General features: G+C 39.9%; 1 protein-coding gene across 1 annotated transcript in view; it reads left to right on the top strand.

The window, feature by feature from the left end:
* LOC116316023 (transmembrane protein FAM155A) overlaps positions 1–16,064 on the top strand; it is an 86,110-nt gene that overhangs the window by 63,828 nt on the left and 6,218 nt on the right. Inside the window, exon 2 of the mRNA XM_031734473.2 lies at positions 14,365–14,536. Within this exon, the coding sequence (XP_031590333.1) occupies positions 14,365–14,536 (172 nt within the window). The remainder of the gene's footprint in view (positions 1–14,364; positions 14,537–16,064) is intronic.

Raw genomic sequence — 16,064 nt, 5'->3', positions numbered from 1 at the left:
TTCCTCCTCTTCTAATGTTTGCATCTCCCCATTTCTCTCTTGCTCTCCCACTTCCTTTCTTTCGCTGACAGATAGAAGCACAGGGAATGTGGCCTGGTTGAATATATCAGACTGACTTTCTCCCCGTACTTTTTAGTCTAATTGGGAGAAGCAAAGCAGCTACGTCTAAGGCTTGGCCCAGACGACGCGACCCCATCGGATTCTGCCTTTCCTTTTCTAATTCTGGCCCGCTTTTCAAACGCTGTCCAAATCCTGGCCCAATTTCCTGTCCATATGTGTGATAAAACAATGCCATCTGAAAGAACATGAAACGATGGAGAGCAGTGATGGAGAGGAAGATGGGTAAGAATGTTATAGACAGAGAGCTACCTACTGTATGTGCGAGCCAATACATGTGTGGAGGCTGCGGATGAGGATAATGTGTGAAAGAGAAAAAAAAGTCAGTGATGTTTTAGCAGATGGCACACTACAGATGAGAATGGTTTGCAAAAGGAATAAGGGTGTTGCAGATCAAGTTCATGAATAACTAAAGTACAAACAGCCACTGTTGAACCTTTGCTCCGTTAAGACCCTCCACCACTAGACGCAAATCCCCAGACGGCAAAAAAAGGTGCAAAAATCTGCTCCACACATGTATGCTTGTGTAAGTGTGTGTTCATTCATAAACCTGCACAAATACAGTAGGGTTTGTTAACAGAGGATGAGTTGTGCACATGTATGTTACTCCGAAACTTCAAGCCTACAGAGTCGGGAATGCACTGTATTAAAAACACAAGTACACACAGTGACCCAAATTCCCTGCCTCCACTATGTTTAGGTTTCATTTGATAAATTACAGTTGGCTGTTTCACTACTGTGTTCATGCATGTAGCTATCAATGAATGTGGATACACAAGTAATTAACCTTGTTAGTGTCCAGAGGTTGAGTATCAGGGTTTTGCCTAGATTTTGAAATGACAGTATAAAAACAAAAAACAAAAAAGGCCTCTTGTTACAAGGACATGGGGTTTATATGCTAATTACCATATGCAGTTAGATCCATAAGTATTTGGAGAGTGACAGATCCATGTATTGATATGTCACTGCTTATTCATCGTGGTTTGCAAGAGCGGTGAGGATAAAATATCCAGCTGAATGACGATTGACACTGAAAGGCGTTTTGGTGTTGCTGAGTTGGCCAGGGCATTCCAGACTGTTGATTTGGTCAACCCTAAAGTTTTTGATATCTCTTCGGTAGATTTGTTTGAGTTGCCTCTTGCATCTTTCATTTGCATCAACATCTCTGGAACTCATATTGAGAGTGGGAAAAAAAAAGAAAAGCAAACTCCTGGAATCAGCTCCAGATTTTATATCTGCTTGATTTTTCATGAAATAAAGAAACAGGTCTCACTTCACCTGCGATCTCACCAAGAAACTGATTGTCAGTCAACTGTCCAATTACTTTTGACCCACTGAAAATGGGGTACTATGTATAAATAGCTGTAACTTCTTAAAGGTTGATGCAATAATTTTGTTAAATCCCTTGAATTAGAGATGGAAGTCTACACCCCAACCACATCTTGAGTGTTTAATAAAAATGGGTCAATTTGTAAAACTATGGGCCCCACTGTGGTAATAAATGTTTTGCCTACATTTACATTTGCCTTAACTCATCCACCCACGTGTCCTCTTTATATGAAGCAGATGCATAGCTACAATTGAGCCACATGTATCTGAGCTATAAGAGCTCAAAGTAGCCAAGGTTTGGTCCGAATGTGTCTGTACTATCAAGTATATGATCAGATATTTGGATCAGTATCAGATGTTATGATTAAATTAATCCCGCGAGGCTAGTGAAAGTCACCAGCACTTACATCATATTTCACTTTAGCTTTGAGCCCTGCCAAAAGCACAAAAGTTTAAAGAATTACTCCGCCTCACTGGTTTGTCCATACGGTTTGTCATGCTGCTAAAGATGCTAGTTTTCCCTGGACTTTTCATCACTGCCATATTTTAGATGTGAACCTGTGTGTGCTTGATAACACTTCTGTCACATTTTCCATTGCCTGATTTTCTTCTCACTGCATGTGAACAGTGAAAAGTGGTAAGATGTCCACAGAGCTGAGCTGATATTTAATTAAGATGTATGAAATGAAGTGCAGCAGTGAGTTTTAAAAATCAGTAAAATTTCACTAAATCAACTTTTTTTTCTTTTTAGACTTTTTGTAAATAAATAAATGTCAGGCTGATCAAATCTAATCATGAAATGATTTGCTAATGAGTTCATTTTAACTCTGTGAAATTACATAATTTGGATAAGTGGTTCTATCACATCACTATTTAGTTTAATTGCATTTTAATTTCATTCAACATTCAATATGATAGCATTTTATTTAATTCACCCTTTAATTTGCTGGCTTTTTAATTAAAACCATGTTTAATCTATCATTCTTTTCACCTCTGAGTGTAAAGAGGCGTACCTGAGTTTGTAAATGTTTACTTCCTCTACTCTGTGTTTGCATGTAAATATTCAAGTACACCTGAAAATTATGTAGCAAATCAATAAGAAACATATATATATCGTTTTTATCTTATGGTGGGGGTTTAAGATTGTTTTTTACTTTTGCTTGATTAAAGCTCGATCATATCAAATGCCAAAAAGTGGCATTTACAGACTGAGGTCCTATACAATGCTGCAACCTCTGCTGACTTACCTCAGTGACATTATCAAAAACACTCTAAGTTGTATACTAACAGAACTGAAAATATGCTAAAAGGGTTGGATTTTATCCTGGACAATTACCTAAACCCTTTGTTTCGTGTTAGCAGCCTTGAATTTTTAGCAAAGTTAAGGGGCAAACCTGCTGTCAGTGTGGCTGGCCTCAGCACATGGTGTGTTTGTGTCTGTGTGATGTACTTTAACAGCAAGTCTTGGTTTCACAGCAGGTTATGACTGGACCAGCCCAGACAAGACATCCAATAATAACAGCTTCTCGACTGTGTTAGCTGGTCAGCTGCTAATTAAACAGTGGATGGTTCTGATTATCTGCTGTGTACCAAGAGACGTTGTACATGTGTGTGCTTGTGTATGTGCCTGTGTGTATGCACATAAGCCCTTCACTTCACTTGTCTTCATCAATCTAATCTTTCTGACTAATTAAAGATGTTTGCGCTATGAACTGCTTTCACCTACTCATGTATATTTATACTTAAGCACCTTATCTGCCTTAATTCCAGAACTATTGCCAGTTCAGGGTAAACCAGTTAACATAGCATTGATGTCTCTGGACAGAACCCGGACGACCCACAGAAAACCCACAGGCACACGGAGAACCTGCAAACCCCATATAAAAAGGTTGCAGCTGACCTGGAGATCCAAGCTGAGGTGCCAGTGCTAACTACTCCCTATCTGTGCCACTCTTTTTTCACTCAGTACCTCCTTATGAGAATGTGAACAAACTGCATTACACAAGTGCTTTGCTGTGCAAATAACTATAAAATGTCATTTCTGATTATTGAGTTTGCAAAGTAAAAAGCAAACCTGTCAGGCTTTTATCTGTATAACTTCAGTTTTTATGTTGCTTTACACATCTCAAGCTTGTGCAGAGGACAAAAGTCAACTTGTTTTTCAAACTGACTGTGATAAGAGTTGGGCCTGCCTCTATGACTGAGCAGATCTCAGCTGTTTTCAGTTAAAGACACCACAGTTTCCATGCCCGAAGGCGGCATTCTTAACTTCCATCGAGTTGTGCACCATGAATACTGCTCTACAGTAACATCCTGAGGTAAGGGAGAAAATGCTGTGGAAAATATGTGAACTGTGGTGGGTGCCACTATGCCATTTTATGCTGGCTCAGAATGCATTACAAATGCAGGATTTTTGTATTTTGTATTTTTTGTCACACAAATGTAATCGCGTCCCACCTGGACCACTCAACAGATTTGGTTCCCTTTAACTTGAAAATGAAAATGAAAATCAATTGGAAGGAATGTCATGTTGACACACAGGAGGAGATTCAATCAAGGAAGCACCAGAAAAAGAGGGCATAATGTGACTGCGACTGGAAAATCTAAATAAAAATGCAGTCCAACTCAAAATGGTCCAGAGGTGCACGGGATAGTGATGGACTCTTAGTGGGCAGATGTAAAATATTATTACTACTACAGTATACTTAATCACCACATCATTACCTGTGCAGCCAAAACAAAAACAGCAGCACTATGAAGCAGTACTCCAACATAATTACTGTAAAATTGTATTTTTTACTGTGTATCCATTGTCTATGCTATAAGTTCTCTAGCAATGAGGTGAAAAGCATCTCTTAACTGCTGCTGTGCTCTTCATAATGTCCTCTGTGAAATCATCATCACTAAAGATTTCAAACAAATTCAGTTCCTTTAACTTCAGTCTTTATGCAGTAAGGTGACAACGGAAGAACTTGATTGGTCCTTGTGTGAATATCTGTTTGATGCGCCGTAGGTGGATCTTTCCTCTTCAGGCTTCAGGTCCATTATTACACCTTGGTCTAAAAAGCCTGCAACCATAATGCGAGTGGCTAATTTGTGATTTAAAAAAGTGAGATAAAATGTATAATTTGGTCATTTCCAAAATTGGGTTTGAACCACTAAGAATTTTCTGAGTTGTTTTTACTGGCTCTCAGTGGCTCAGTAGCACTACAAATGGGCACAAGCTTTTTTCTGCATTCACAGATGTGCTGAGCAGGCGGCGTCTTTCTTTCTCTAAAGCTCTGTAGGTCTGATGGGAACTGCCTGCTATAAAGGGCATATTTAACAGAAGGAGGAGGATATCTTCATTTTTAGATATGGTGGGGGTTTTATCCCCTCCAACTCTCTGCTTAGAGTTGTTGTGTCATGTGACCTCTTCATTTACATTTCTGCAGAATAATAGCCGGCATTTCTGATAACTTGTGCGGATGTCTCAACATTTTCCTTTACCTTATTCTTCTTCAGTCAACCCCTACCTTTATAGTTGCATTTAATTAAAAGTTGTATTTTTTTCTCCTTGGTTGCTTTGAAGAAAGCCTTGATTCCCCCTCCCCCAACCAAATGTAAAGATAAGATTCAGTACCACTTCTGAAGATTACTCTCTCCTATCTTTATGACTTTATCTCTTAAGTCTGTGACAGATGAACATGGATGAAATGGATTAGTTTTTATGCAAATACGACTTGCAATACCTCTGATGGAGTTGCTAAAGCAGCGGCTTTGTTTTCAGGTATGCACAGGAAAACACGGAAAACACAAGTATGCTTTTATATGTGTCAAGTAGGATATTTGCATATACACTGTGTGTGTCTGTCTGATTTCTGTTCAGTTAAATCAACAGAGCTTTAGCTGTAAGAATAGAAGCTTAACCTTGGCTTCATTTTTAGCCAACCCTCTCCAAAAAGCCTGACATGGTCTGGTAGGGTCAGTAGCACCTGTAGGTGGACAGCGCTCTCATAGCAAGCTGCTGACAACTGTAGTTTATTATATGACACCGCCATTTCTCAATGTCTTTCTCTAAAACTGTTCTCTCATTCATGCTTTTTCACCCCTTCTACCTGACTGTGTGTGTCTGATAAGAGCAAGGCAGAGAAATAGCACGGCAAAGCTGGTTAGACAGCGTGTGTCTGAAGGTGAGTGTGTGTATATTGGCTATGTCTCTGTTGGCAGCCTTGCACCAGCCACCCCTTCCAGGCCATTTTTCATCCGGCTGCTGCAGTACACACTGCAGAGGGAAGCAAGAGGGGTAGAGTTGAATGGGATATGGTAAGAGGTTGCATGGATATCAGCAGGAGAGACTGCGGTGTTGCAACAGAAAAAAAAGTTTTTGTTGTGACACCTTGCTGTTCTGATATTGTTTACTGGGATTATTTAAGAACTCTGCATGGGTGCTGATACAGTAATGGGACACCACAGAGACAGAGAGACTTCATAACTGAGTTACAGGTACATACACAAGCATGCAAGCATGGTCTGCTAGAGCCAACAGCAGGCTGCATAACTGCAGTGGGTGTTGATTCATCACTTTCACTCGCAGTAGGCCCATCTTGCTGATAATTATCTTTGTCAAGTTAATTATCAGTGTAAGTGTCAGCATGACAGTGCCGATGAATTACATCCAGATAACCTTGATTAATCAACAAAATGAGTTTTTGGGCAAATGTTTTTTGCATATGGATGTCCTCCCTGTGGAAAACGTCTTCTCAAGTTTCCATCCATCTGTATCTCGTCACATCCACGATTTCTCATAGCCTACCCCCCTCCACCACTGTCTCAACTTATTTTATTTTCATAGATTTTTTCTCTTACCATCTGTTTCTAAGAACGCTGCTGTCTGCTCATAGTGGGTACAATTTATGAAAGCTTTTGTCCCGTCTGAAATACCTGAGCAATTACTGGATGAATTGCAGCGAAATTGTGTACAGTACACAGGAACACCGCCTGTATATGTCTCACGAGTGGTGATCCACTGACATTCCTTTTTTTGTCCAATAGGTGTTTTCCCTGTGCCTGATTCAATTCTCTAAGGGTGCTCTGGTTTCTTCTCACAGTCCAAAGACATACATGTTACATTATCTTGTTAACTGATGATTTTAAAATGGCACAGGTAAACTTGTTTCTTCGTGTTTGGAGCATGGGAACAAGCCAAAGCACTGGGAGATAACCTATGAAGGCACAGGGAGAACATTCAGACTCCACACAGGAAGACCCCAGCCAACTGGCAGATTCAAACCCAGGACCCTTTTGCCATGAGGCAACAGTCCTAACCACCACAGCACCATGCTGCTTACCATCTCAGCTTACTAATCATGACTTTTAAGTCAAAGTGACTTTGTGCTCAGGCAGACATTAGCAAAATTGTCATTTTCTTTCTCATGTCGTGAGAAAATCTCTAGAAATGTCTACTTATTTGGTCCAAATGATCATTTGGACTCAGTGACAAACTGATTTGATTCAATAGTCAAAGGCCTCTCAAGAACTCAAGAATTCATTTAATTGCTATCGACAATTTTCATACTTTCAACTTTAATAGGGTAAAAAAATGAATTGGTGACATTTTATATTAAAAAAGAAAGTCGAACCTCAGTCTGTAATCATAACACTCTGAAAGCACTTTCCTGGTAGTCCTTGCATGCCAAAACTAATGTCTTTTATATCTTTTTACATCATCTTTGCTCACCCAATTAAATTCCTTCAAAATCTTCACTACTTATATTATACTGCATTCATTGCTGTCCTTTCTTTGCAACCCAATAGAGTTGGCAGCATAAACACAGAAAGCGGCAATTCTGGTTGTGTTTTAGGTACCTATATGTAATGAATTAAATCTATGTAACTGTTTTGTTTGCTGTGTTGATTGTAGGTGGGTCAGAGATCAAGATCAGCATTTGGTAAATAAAAGCAAATGAATAGTACAAAATATAGCACACAAAGAAAATAATCGAGAAAGAGTAGCAATAAATTCAGTGTAAATGAGGTTTGGATGCAGAGTAGTCAGAAATGTGTACGTGCAAACAATGCAAACAAACCTAAAACGTTAACTCAAACCTGTGAGCAGAAAGGATCCAAATAAAAAGAAGAAAGAAAAAATAGCTTGATAGTGAACTAGTTAAATAGGCTGAGACATAAATTACTCTGATTGCTTTTCTCTCCACTTCCCATTGGGTCACAGCAAGCACAGCTACAGCAGACAGAAAGGGAGACTAGCAAACCTAATGCAGTTATCACCTTAACACACTTACAACGAAAGACCCTTTGCTCAAAAAATTATCACAATTTCCAGCACTGTTCTTATTTACGATGTGTGTGCTGGAAGCTTGGTGATAAATTTATCAAGTTGTCCAGACGCGGCGACACCCCGATAAACCACCTGAACGGGATCAACTGGGACGCTCGGAAGGTGCAGAGCAGCACCTGACACACTCTTGAAGTCAGTGACACCTCTTGCATGGAATAAATTCTGTCATTATTAATTCAGGCACTGCCATGACCGTACCTTTCATTCATTCATTTTTCATATAACCCTGTAGTGCTGCTGTTTTATGATTCAGCGCTCATAATGCGTGTTGTAGTTTTCCCTTTTCACTGAGCATAACGCTTGCATTGAAATATGGCTTATCAAATTTCTCAGCATAACAGCCTGGTGAACTTTGTATCGTCTGTAGTTTCCTTTTCCTTTTTTTTTTCACCTCAGCTGCCCTCTCTTTCTCTTTGTTTGAGTGTCTTTATTCTTCCTTTTAAAAACCAAACCTCCCTTAATGTCATACTGTACACCCTTGCTGTGTGGTAATTACGTTAGCGCCGCAGTCTTCTAAACGAGCAGCCCATATTTAAAAGATATGAGGTGGTGAAGTTTGTGTGTGCCTGTGTGGATGTGAAAATGTGCTTGTACTGTAGTGGGCCCGCCGAAAACAACAAGCAGATCGTTAAGAAACCGGCCCTTAAGTGTCCGCGCAGCCATTCAAATGTAGCATGAACGTAATTGAATAGGCTACTCTCTTTGAGTTGTGTGAGTGCTTTCTACTTGGTTTCAATCAACTGATTGTGATGGGGCTTCAGTCTGCTGCCTGCCTTGTTTGTGCTTTTGTGTCACATTCTTGTTGGCTCCTCTAACGCCTTTGCTAACCATGTCTGTTTATTTAATGTCTGTCTTGTTGTTCAGATCATTAGTTACGTTATATTTTCTCTACATAGCTGCAGCTGACATAGTTTCTATGCTTGCCAGGTAGAGACGCCGCAGGCTAGTCAGTATGCACGCATGAATTAAATCAGTGCACATACAAGGAAACGCACATACTGTAGCATAATAGGAATGCAGTCATATTAGACTGATTATAGATGCGCTTTCTTTCTTTGCAGGGACCATTGGTTTGCTTTACACTGTGTTACATGTTGTTTAACAGATAATATTTGGCATAACCTTTGCTGTTTTACCCTTCAGCTCAATTTTATCATGGGAGTCCCATGAGGCATTGCTGCTGCTTCTGCTGCTGCTGCAGGAACTAAGGGAATAGCTTACACGCTAGCTCCTACTAAAGAATATCCTCTATTTGACCCTTTATGGCTCTGACTGCCTCAGTGTCACTTCTTGAATGGACTGCTCATTTCATACAACAATGTGGAAAGCATACTAAAGTAGAAAATGTGCTTGAATTTACAGGATATGGGATTTTTTGTGTGGTCTGTATGCAGTACATCGTTTTATTCCATTTAAACTTAAGCTCTAGTTTTCTAACATATCCAGAGGGAAAATGGTGCATTTGTGTTTTCTTTCTGCGCTCTTTGTACAGAAAACTGGAGACAAAATCTGGATGACAATCAATTAAAACCTGTGCAAAAGAAAGAGAAAAAGATTGTTTCTATAACAATGAGCCTTCACTTGATCTTCATCTTGGCTTATTGCTATTTACTGTACTCCTGTGCTCCCAGTTTGATCGAACATGAAAATAATCCAATTATAAGCTATTATACTGTCCTCAACTGTTCTATTATTGAAGATGAGGATCATTTAAAGTAAACGAAGCAGAAGAGAGGATAAAATGAGAGAGCCTAGATGGGATGAACCAGTGAAAAGCTGGTAGTTGAGTGACAAAGCTGCTCATGAGACCCCAAATATGTTTGTGTGCATATCTGCTGCATTGCACTGCTGGTTAAAGAGGAATGTGTTGCAGCAATTTGGTTTGTTGCTACAAGCTCCCTGAGTCTCCCCGTCAGCAGTTCAGCTACAACCACAAGTCCAGATAAAACATTAAAGACAAGGCACTGACAAGGCAGGGCCCTCCGGGGCCACTTAAAACCAATACCACGGGGCAGGCTATAAGGCCTTCCATCAATTACAACCTTATTAGACTAATCGTAATGAAATAATTCAATTCAGGAGACAGCTGAGTCTCAACTCTGCAGATCACCAACAGTGGAGGGGAGGGATCGGCATGGTTCTTTCTCTTTAAAAATAGTTGAGTCGTATTTGCAGAGATGAAGAGCGAAGTCACTGAATCTACGTACTATGGTTTCTTTTTCAAATTCTAGAAGCCAATCTTCAGCCTGCTTTGACTACTTAAGCAAAGAAACACAGCTAACTTACTATCGTTTGTAACTCCAGTCCCTTTAATGTTTATTTTTTTAATTACAAAGAAATATTCAGAGTCATATTTTGTCTTGTTTTGTTTCATTTTATGATGCGTTCTGCCTCTAGGAGGAAGAGTGCCGCTGCCATTAGGCCAGCAGCATTATACCTAACCAGCTGGATTTAGTTTGTTTTGAAAAAGTAGAGCGTGATTACTTACCTTTGTTATTAAAAATTGTGGACACTGAGTGTATTTTTTGCACCTGCTTCTTCTTCATTTTCTTCATCTACTTGATTTTGACTTTATTCTTTTAAAATATCCTTGGAACCACAAGTAAGCCTGCAGTCTCAGAGCGAAGTGCTGTATTGGGGTGATACGGTGCTATGAGGTCTTTAAGATCAGATTATCTTGATTATTCGAGCCCTTGTATGCGAGGAGAAGGACTTTAAATTTGATTTTGGATTTAACAGGAAACCAATAAGGAGAAGTTCATATGGGAAATATGTCCTCTCATTTTGTCCCTGTCAGTCCTCTTTCTGCAGCATTGTGGATCAACTGAAGGTTTTTCAGAGAACCTTCAGAACAACCTGATATTCATGAATTGCAATAGTCCATGTTTATTGGAAACGTATACCATGACGTGTGTGTTGTGAGACTGTATGAGACACTTGCTCAAAGGGAGATGACGCAGTGAAAACCATTAAAACAGTCTTGAATAAGAGATGTAAAGCATGTGCAAAGTGATGGAAAAAAAGAGTGTAAAAATTTGAGAGCCAGCTGGCTGACCTCTAACTAACAGCCTGTGATTGAAGAGAAGGCTGTATTTTATTCGCTCCCCAAGGGGACTGAGAGAACACAAAAGTTATATAAAGGACAGAAAGAGTCCATCCTACCACCGTCTCTATTAAGACACTGCTCTCCTTATCGCTTTCGCTTGCTGTGTCTTCCTTCCACTCTGCGATTTGACATGATAAATTACCAGTCACAGCTCCACTGCAGACTCATAGTTGAGGGAGTAGAGCTCTCACATGCAGCAACAGCAGTAGGCTGCTCTAACTGGGACTGAGTGCAAACGGACATAACTGTGTGGCAAAGGGCCAAAGTGTGCTGTAGTCCTTACACCACATTTGTCACATCTCCTGCGTTTCTGGCAGCTGTTCTGCTGACTGATGTGTTTGGAGGTCTCCATGTATGTGTTGGTATCACCTAGATCTAACCTACACTGCTGTCCTTTGTCTTACAAATAAGCATCACTGCTCACTGAGTCTGTTTTACTATACTATACTTACTATACTTTTCTTCTGAAGCCACTTCAGACGGTGTCGCTCCTTCGCTGGTGCGATAGATTCTTTAGTTTTTGATTCCGCTTCGTGTTTTGGATGCAGTGCAAATGACCAGACAGACCTTGACTTTAACATTGTTTTTTCAGATTCTACTGAGTAGGGAAAATGTATCATGAATACCAAAAGAGACACTGCTTATCAGTCATTGCCTCTTACATTGTTAATGTAATGTGATACATCGCTGAATGAGAGGCAACCTGGCATCCAGTTTATCTTTATCTCTCCACACTGACAGCTACAGGATGAACAACTAAAGGTTCTTCTAAGGTTGTTCTTTCAATTTAGGCTGTCTCAACTGTTTGCGTCTTCTAATGCAGTCCACGACTGCCTTGATGATGTTGACATCAGGTCTCTCCGGGGGCTGTACCATCTGTCACTGGACTCTTTGTTCTTCTTTTCTCTGAAGATAGACCTTCATGACTTTAGTGTGTAAGCAAATCTAAACGGTACAAAAAAATATGCACATTCATTTAAATGCACATAAATTTGCATAAAATGTGTTATTATATTAGAAATATTAACTTAATGTGTGCAAGATATGACTCAAGGTCACGTGACCATATTTTTGCTGCCCTACCAGGTTACAGAGAAGGACAGTGTGTGTGTGTGTGTTTAATAGTGTGTGTGGTATCAATAAAAAGCCTCATGCTGTAAATATAAGTGCAGAGAAGTTTACTGCATAGTGTCTATGAATGTGAACATATTCACCAATACTTACATCTCAGTCTGAAATATGCATTGCAAATGGAACCATCCGGGCTTTTTTAATCATGTTATTTCTGATTCAACATCATTATATTGCAGATTGTATGTTTTAACTTAAAAGAATATTTGAGCAGCAAACAAAATAATCTCTTCTCACAACAAATGTGACATTCAGACTGACGCTAATCCCCCCACCCCAAGTATGAAATATTTGCCAGCTTTATTTAAACATGGGCAATGTTGGTGCACGTTTTTCCTTTTGTTGTTTTTTATTTATTTATCTTGAATTTATATTAATATTCACACCAAATTTGTAAAATATTATTCAGGTTTAGCAGTTACCTCAGGCAGCCCCTTAATTGAAGCCAACATTATGGCCTGTCAGGGCACGGACACTGGACACTCTGAGGATGTCCTTTGCTGTCTGGGCACAGGATGTTAGCAGCAGATCCTTTTGGTCCTGTGCACATCAGGCTCTGGGTCTTTGTGAATCTTTCTTCAAGTCTTTCTGAGCACTTTTTGTGGTTTGTCATGGTGCATTGTCCTGCTGAGGGAGGATGCTGCTGTCAGGGAGTGCCATTCCCACTGGGGCTGGGCATGCTTGATCTACAATACTGTTATTCAGCTGTGAAACCAGGTCTCTCTGTAAAAAAATACAATGTAGTGGAACAAAATGGCAAATGTTTTTCAGCCAGCAGTATTGTTCCTGATTGGTCTATGTAGTTAAGAAGTTTGTTCAAAAAGGACTGAAAAGGACATTTTAATTGACTACTGTTCATCTGTATATCTAGTTAACACTATATTAGCTAATATCACCTTTGTAAAGCAGATATTAGTAATGTTAGGTATATTTTCTTGTTATTCACAACACACTCTTTATTGTTAATCTGGATATATCACAAACACACATGTAGACCTACACCTATACATACAGGCAGACAGACACACACACACACATACATACTGGCAACATGTAAATATTCTGTCTGTATGGACAAGTGATATGATCTGTGCTTTGGTGCACTGCTTTTAGGTGTGATGATTAGTGCACAGCAGGTGCTAGCTTGCCTCATAGTCCCTGGAGTGGTGCTGCAGGAAATACCATCTAATTGCTGCAGGTGATAATACCACACAATGAGGCGACCGACTTATCGCATGAAAAAAAGATAAAATAATGTGCTAGGTAAATCATTTTTCCCCACTTGTGCACTTGTTGAGCTGAGAAAATGGGCGAGAACATTTTTACCAATGCCAATGCAAAAGCATTATGTAATATAAGGCTTTGACCAGATTCCATGTATTTGAGCTAACCTGAGAAGATGACTACTTTACACAGTGGCTCGAAAACAGGAGGATTTGCGTTATCGAGTGTTTGCGAACTGATTTCTATCGACCGTGTTTACACATAATACCAGTTTTTGGCTGCAGAACGACTGATCAGAGTCAGTTAAATCAACCCTGATTATACTCTCTCTGGGTTAAGTGCGTGCATGGCGAATGAAAAATGTTATTATCAAAGGAGCTCCATCATTACAGTTCGCCATAGCAACAGGTAAATGCAAAGCAGACCCACCATTTTCATCCAGCGTTAGGTGTAACAAAGCAAATTTATCTTTAAAAAAAATGTCATATTATTACATTCTTTTTCAGTGCTGTTCACATTTAGCACACTCGAATTTCTTGAACTGTAAAAAAAGGCTTTTATATAGTCAGTGCTATAAACAGACACATGGCGTTCCCAATCCAAATATTGTACAGGTAGTGATAATAGCCATGCTACTTTGTGTTAAAGTTTGCTGGTGATGGTCCTACAGTAATTTGTTGGCACAATATTTGAATTTAAGCATGCATGTTATCTTTTTTGTTTTTAATGGAGCTCAAATATTTTAAAAGGTATTCATTTGTCTGCTGTGTCCTGTGTTGCTCTACTTAAAGACCGCTCGCATAAGAGCAGTTAAGGGTGCAGTTTCAGTGCAGAGCAATACTCAATTTCAACATAACTGGACAAATCTCAGTATTGACTGACAAAGTGATGACTGCCCAGCAACAACTAAATTCAGCACAAACAGTGGATATCAGGATCGCCAGGATATCTGCTCATTCCCGTGTGGATCAGTAGATGTGGAGGTCATGATGATTCACATCAATGCAAGCGTGTGAGCATGTGTGTGTGTGTGTGTGTGTGTGTGTGTGTGTGTGCGTGTCATCCAGCAAAAGCCTTACTAACTCATCAATATCCTCTCACCTCTCTGTCTTCCACCTAGATGGTTTATAAGCCTTGGCTGTGTTCTCAGTACTTCCAGACCACCCAGATGCACTGCAGCAATCGAATCCCCTGTGGTCAGTACTGCCTGGAGGTGCAACAGCGGTGCCCCTTTGTCCTGCCCGACAATGATGATCTCATTCACGGAGGCAGCCCCAGTTTTATATGCACAGGTACAAAATAATCATTGTGCATTTGATATATTGCTGTGTTTGTAATTTTATCCTGTGTGCTTTGGTGCTCAGTGAAATTTCGGGCTAAGGTATTGCTATTCTGGGATTCAAAGCCACACATCAATTTCCTTTAACCTCCCACCTACTTCATTTACCGCAGGCCACGCTCTCAGCCTGATTACAATGAGTAAGCACATGTGCTTAGCGTTTCACTCAGTAATCCTTCAGGCGCACAACCGCAGAAGAACAGGCAGAAAACACGTATGAATTTACACTTACAGGATGTTCTGACTAATCATCAGACTGACAGGGAGATACACCATAACAACAAATTGCTGCCAATTACTCATAGCTCCACGAGGCAGCTGCACGTTACAGCACTGAGACAATAGGTCCATATGCTCCGTCTGTCCTGAACAATACAGAGCGCTTTAAATGCTTCTCAGTGAAAGTTTAAGGTGCTTTCATTTGTGAAACGTGAATGGACCGGAGCCACCCAAAGGGATAAAAGTGATTTGCATTTCCGTGTCTTTGGGATTTTAAAGCAAAGCGCACTGCTGTATATCAGTATGTTTCAAAATGTCGTCCACTGGAAAAAATGCCGGATTCTGTTTACTGGTCCTGATCGGTGTTTGCAGCAGCAGGGTTTAAAAAAACAGCAGATGTATGAGAGTGCTTAGTTGACCAATCACCAACAGTCTCTCATCCTTCAGAAACTGCTACCTCCTGAGTAGGCACAGGAACTGTCTCACCAGAGCCTGTTTATTCTGTTAGAAAGACTGAGTTCCTGAGAAGATTCTAGTGGGGGGAAAAACACGTTTATTACTAGTGTGTGTCAATACCGAATGCACTTATTAATGCACTGCTCTAAATCATAATATAATAGCTAACCATGTCAGAATGGCACTTTTTCCCCACATACTGCTGTTCAATAAAAGTGCATTTTGTAAGAATTTTAAATCTGAACCTTTTATTTCACTAACTTGTGTATATTATGTTAATGCAAATATAAAACTGAAGATCTGCATGGATATTTAAGGTCAAGCTATCTAAGAGCTAACAGGGATCTGGAGCCTTGACACACCAATATTGGTTTTCATAAAACTAATGACTGAAACGTAACCAGAAGCCCTCGAGTTGCTTCACTTTAACTAGAAAACCCAATCAAAAATTAACCAAGCACAACCTCATTTTTAGTCAAATCACCTCTGGTTCCCATGACAGCAGTATAATGTTGAGGTATTACAGGAACAAATACTGAAGATAATCAACCAGTAGTTTCTGATTCTTCTCTGTGACGAGTGACAGATGCGCCAAGATGCCAAAAGTTCAGAGGATTAAAGCATGATGCACTTTTCTTTGAACACAACTCTATGTGGGTTGAGTCCCCACTGGCATCATATGTTGATGCTGCCCTCTGGTGGTCATGTTGAGCATGAGGTTACTTGACAACAGAGATGCATAAGATGTGATGAATCAGTTGCCTGTTTGTGCCAGTTTTTACTGAGACATATATGATTATAAAGAA

The sequence above is a fragment of the Oreochromis aureus genome, linkage group 16 (genome assembly GCF_013358895.1).
Source record: "Oreochromis aureus strain Israel breed Guangdong linkage group 16, ZZ_aureus, whole genome shotgun sequence".
In the NCBI taxonomy this organism is placed as follows: Eukaryota; Metazoa; Chordata; class Actinopteri; order Cichliformes; family Cichlidae; genus Oreochromis; species Oreochromis aureus.
The sequence above is the reverse complement of the archived record's forward strand: the minus strand, read 5'-3'. Positions and strand labels throughout refer to the sequence as shown.